This window comes from Priapulus caudatus, unplaced genomic scaffold (genome assembly GCF_000485595.1).
Source record: "Priapulus caudatus unplaced genomic scaffold, Priapulus_caudatus-5.0.1 Scaffold992, whole genome shotgun sequence".
Classification (NCBI taxonomy): Eukaryota; Metazoa; Priapulida; class Priapulimorpha; order Priapulimorphida; family Priapulidae; genus Priapulus; species Priapulus caudatus.
This window is the reverse complement of record NW_014578053.1, coordinates 82,726-87,442: the sequence shown is the minus strand read 5'-3', so window position 1 is coordinate 87,442 and position 4,717 is coordinate 82,726. Positions and strand designations below refer to the sequence as shown.

At 43.0% G+C, this 4,717-nt stretch overlaps 2 protein-coding genes across 5 annotated transcripts in view; one reads left to right on the top strand and one right to left on the bottom strand.

Annotated features, from left to right (window-relative positions):
• Nucleotides 1-3,081, bottom strand: part of LOC106814860 (exosome complex component RRP45-like) — a 13,610-nt gene extending 10,529 nt beyond the window's left edge. For 2 of the 4 annotated variants that reach the window (XM_014819228.1, XM_014819230.1), the window contains exon 1: nt 2,981-3,066. The gene's annotated coding sequence lies outside the window, so the exon portion shown is untranslated. Of the gene's footprint in view, nt 1-2,980 lie in introns of all 4 variants that reach the window. The other 2 variants (XM_014819231.1, XM_014819229.1) reach the window with 2 other exon arrangements.
• Nucleotides 3,082-3,141: 60 nt separating this feature from the next.
• The window catches only part of LOC106814859 (probable phospholipid-transporting ATPase IA), a 29,509-nt gene continuing 27,933 nt past the window's right edge, over nt 3,142-4,717 (top strand). Inside the window, exons 1-3 of the mRNA XM_014819227.1 lie at nt 3,142-3,313; nt 3,582-3,696; nt 4,375-4,474. Coding sequence (XP_014674713.1) covers nt 3,262-3,313; nt 3,582-3,696; nt 4,375-4,474 — 267 coding nt within the window. The 5' untranslated portion in view covers nt 3,142-3,261. The remainder of the gene's footprint in view (nt 3,314-3,581; nt 3,697-4,374; nt 4,475-4,717) is intronic.

Sequence of the window (4,717 nt, the reverse complement as noted above, 5' to 3'; positions counted from 1 at the left end):
TGTATTTCACATCAAACAATATTGAAAAAGAAGTATAGAGCAAGCAGCAGATGTAACCATAAAAAGGTTAACATAATACTTGTATTGTGCCAAAAGGTGATTTTATTATTATTTTAATATTCTATAATATATATATATATGACATTAAGCTGGGATAAACATGAATTGCGCGCTGCTGAGCCTCGCTAGCTAGACACAATCGTAGCATGCTCTGCGACAACAGTGCGGCCGTGAACCAGTCTAAGCTAGAGCGCCAGACGCAATCTACAGAAAAGGGCAAGGCAGGTGACTGCCGTCGTCAGGGTTTGATTTTCAGGGGCAAGTACGGCAATTGATAGGAGCATCGACGGCATTGCCGTCGGTGCCGTCGGTTAATTCGAGCCCTGGTGTCTCTGCTGTAGCTTCTAGTACGATAGCGCCGCTACATTAACTGGGCCCGCTGTGGGGCTCGTAGTACTATAGCCCGCTTACGATTAACTGCCGCCAGCGGCAATGTTAATGTAAGTCGGGCATATAGTACTAGTAGCTAGCGGCTCAAGATAGAGAACATGGCGTCCCAATAAACCAATGTGTCCTAACCCTGAACCCTAACCCTTAATTGCCTAACGTGCCTAACCCTACCCTAATCCTGAGAACCTAACCATCAACCTGAACCTAGTATATTGATATAAATAATATATTTATATTGAGTAAATGCACATGGTTTTTATTGGTACGCCAGTACTCTATCCTTGACACCGGAGCTAGACAGTCCTGCAGCGGATATCTCGCGCAGAAGCCGCGGTCGCGCCACTGTGTGCGCCATATCATATAACTCGCTGCTCCCATTTTCGAACATTCTCCATGGTTATGTAAAGAACGGGGTGTTATGCGGTCAATTCAGGAGTTTGGCGCTTGGACAAATTTGGATTATGCAAGCGTAGGGCTGAGAAGAACTCCAATGGTCCGTAATGGAGCTTTTTTTGTTGGCGGCGTCGTTCTTTTTGTACAAAAATCCATTTTGAATTTGGTTTAACTTACACGCCGTCGAATTTATCGCGTACTAATGCGCATACCCATAGATGGGGCGACGAAGTCTCTCTTGAGGGATGTTCGAGAGAATGGCCACCAGAAAAAGGGCAATTTAGGCTAGACTCGCCCCGCCGTCGATTTTGTAGAACGTTTCGAAGTATTACAATAACTTTATGTGTACGTCGAGAGATACTTGGCGTCAATGAAGCGTGCCGGTACCAAGTCAAGTATGGACACACGAAAGCTGAACGATTTTTCGCTCATCGGGTTCCCGCAGCGCCCGGGCGAATGTTTTTGGGGCCGGGCAAGATTCAAGCCGGCGACGTATTACAGCACACACTAAATTGTTAGGACCGAGCCACACTACGGTCACCTAGAGACCGTGTACAAGATGGCGTTGCGCAAAAAGATGCGTTGTTTACCCGACCCCGCACTATACTACTCACTACTAGTACTAGAGTTAGTAGTACTACTAGTTACCAGACTACTATACGAGTACAGTAAATACCAGGACCGGCAGGAGCGTAAGTATAATAGCTAATAATGACTAACGATCTGTTACTAGTATTAACTAACTTAGCTAATAAGTGACGATACCTAGCTCTAAGTCCAACCTTACATTAACTGGGCCGCTGCGGTTTATCTGGCGGTCGACAGCGTGACCGTTCTGCCAGCGACAGTTAAATCGTAAGGCTATAGTCACTAGAAGTCTATACGAACCCTAACCCATAACCTACACCTATTATATTGATATAGATAGTTATATTAGCATCTGATGTAGAATGACGATTTGGTTTTATTGGCCATGCCATACATACATGGGGCCCCATATAATATTGGGAGCCATGTTCTCGTTATCCATTGACACCACTAGTATAACAGACTACTATACGACAGCAAGATCAAACGCACTCTTTGCTAGGGTTAGAAATACCCCTAGGCTATACTAGACACAGGCACTTGAAGCGTTTCAATAAAATAATAATGCAACTAAATACGACCAATCTATTTGTACTCACGAAATTTGTCCATCGTTTCTAGTATAGGTCCTACGTCCTCCCCAAGAAGTTTGGCGAAAAGGTGCAAAGGCTATAATATATGACTAGGGACTGCTCCCACCTCGATTACCATGACGGTGACTAAGCTAAGCCGAGCGGTGCGAGAGAAGTGCCAGTCCTAATGGCATAGGCGGCGGCAGCGCGGCGCACTGCTTCCACACTCCCGTTACGAGCCCGCCATTTGGGAAACGTTGCAAAAACACGTTGCAGCGTGGGGGCGCCGAGAGAGCGCCCGGTAGGTGTTTCGTGATTCTGACAGCACGTTTGGCATGACTGGGGCCCCCCGCAAGGTTGCGCAGAATGTCAGAATCTTCGGACAGTCTTTCTTGCTGATTTCGCGTCACACAGCTCGTTACGGAACAGATTACCGATTACAGTTTTGTATAGCAGTTTCAACAACGTTGACGCCCAAATGTCTACGCCTCTGTGTCCCCCACTAAAATGCGGACTGTTCGCGATGCAGCTATTGGATCCGTGCGCCCGGCTCAATTCATGTCGGCGCAACGGATCCATAGCTGCCAGCCGCTGCATTACGGTCGTAGGACGTTCCCGCGGTCCGTGCGCCTTGGCCCGGAACATGGCGCGAAAGATCGCGGCTTCAGCGCAATTGGGATTCAACATCGTTCCTTTCAGTGCAACGCTTCTCTAGATCTCCCGTCAATCACTGGCTCATGCCGTTGAGCGTTCCACCTCGGGGAGCTTACCTCGGCAACCTGTAGTGGCTTGTACCAAGGAGCTAAATATAACAGTTATATTTAGGCTCCTGGTCTGTACTACCGATACAGGCGAGGCTGTAGTACGCGTGTGCAAAGTTCACAACGATAACCATAGACTAAGAACAAACACAGATTTCTGTATTCTATATCTATGATCTATGATTCTAACCAAAAGTGCATAATCAATGTGCTTACCCGCTGGACTAACAATATACGTACTCTGATAAAAATCAACGAAGTGGTAAGTGGTAACGATTATGGGAGATTATGGTACAGCGTGAAACCGGAACTTCCGGTCTTCATATACGAGAGCGAGGCTTGTGAAAATAATTACTTCTGTTTGTGGGCGGCCAGAATATGAACGTGTAGCCGTTTCTCACGGCTGTTTTCATTTTTCTCTCTTGGCCATTTGACCAGTTAACAAAATCACACGTAGTTTACTCGACATACATGTTTTCTCATTGTGCTTTGTGAAAATGGCAGCGATTGCACGACGGTTTAACATACAAGATAGTGGACGTATGGAAGGTGAGAGAGCGTGACTCTTCTTGCCACTGCCGTCTGGTCTCTTTTGGCTTCACTTTACTCTGTTTTCTTGTAGTTGTACCATTGTTTGTAGCATTACAATCACCCTCACAGTAATACGGACTGGACTGTATCATGTATGTTGTATACTGTGACTGAAAGTAATATTCAAGTGGAACTCACATTTTGTAATAGCAATGCCAATGGAGACATTTTGCACTGCATGCTCTTCTCTCTGCATTCTCTTTCAATGGTTTACTCCTAATACTAGCAGAAGAGGAAGATGACAAAACGTCTGGAGTAACTGAAGTCAATGAAATACAGGAGCAACGAGTGATTTTCATTAATAAGGATCAACCTATCAGATTCTGTACAAATGAAATCAGGTAACCATATATCATATGCTGCTATTGTAATGATGATTGCAATACTTGGAATATTTCTAATGGTGATTGAACCATGAAACTTTTTATGTAGCGTAATTATAACCTAAATTAGCTGAAAATAACCCTAGAACCTAGAGTAAACTCTCCCTTTAATGATTGTTCATTGGTAAAAAAAAACATGAGGATCATGATGTAACTTGTAAGCTCTTTGTCATAATTGCAGTAACGAGGGGCTAAATGAGACGAGATAACACCATGCAGGCACAGCTAGTGTGTTAGCAAAAAGTTGAATAAGGGGTTGTTGTTTGATATCTAATGAGTCATCTGAATGATATCATTCATGAATTGCTAAATCTCAAATTTAAGAGGATTTTTATTGTTATTAAATGTACTTGCATCATTGGAGGTTCATGTAACCAAACTTCATTTACATACTATATGTCCATTGTGGTACCATACGTATTAAAGACACGAGGTATGTTTTATAACTTCCCACATTTTAAAAATATAATTTTTTATGAAGAGCAAATTTTCACTAGCCTATATAAGTTTACGAAATAACAACCAAGTCCCAATTTGTGCAGGTGGTTTGCATAAATTTGAACCTTTGTCACTTGCCGTGTTTGTTTGACTATTTCTGGTTTGTGAGAAGAATAGATTTACTTGCATTTGTTCCAGCACTGCTAAGTACAATGTCGCCACATTTCTGCCAAAGTTTCTGTTTGAGCAGTTTCGCAGATACGCCAACATTTTCTTCCTATTCATTGCACTGCTTCAGGTATTTCTTATTTATACTCACTACTATAAAAGGATTTAATTAAAAATTATTGTGCAACCAGTGCATCAAATCAAAAATAAGCACTCAAATCTAGAGAAATAATAATGTTTATGTATAGAGTGTAAATGTTTACTTGTAAGCGAACTTGCAATCAACGTGTATGTGTAACATTTAAAGTTCATAACACACACACACACACACACACACACACACACACACACACACACACACACACACACACAC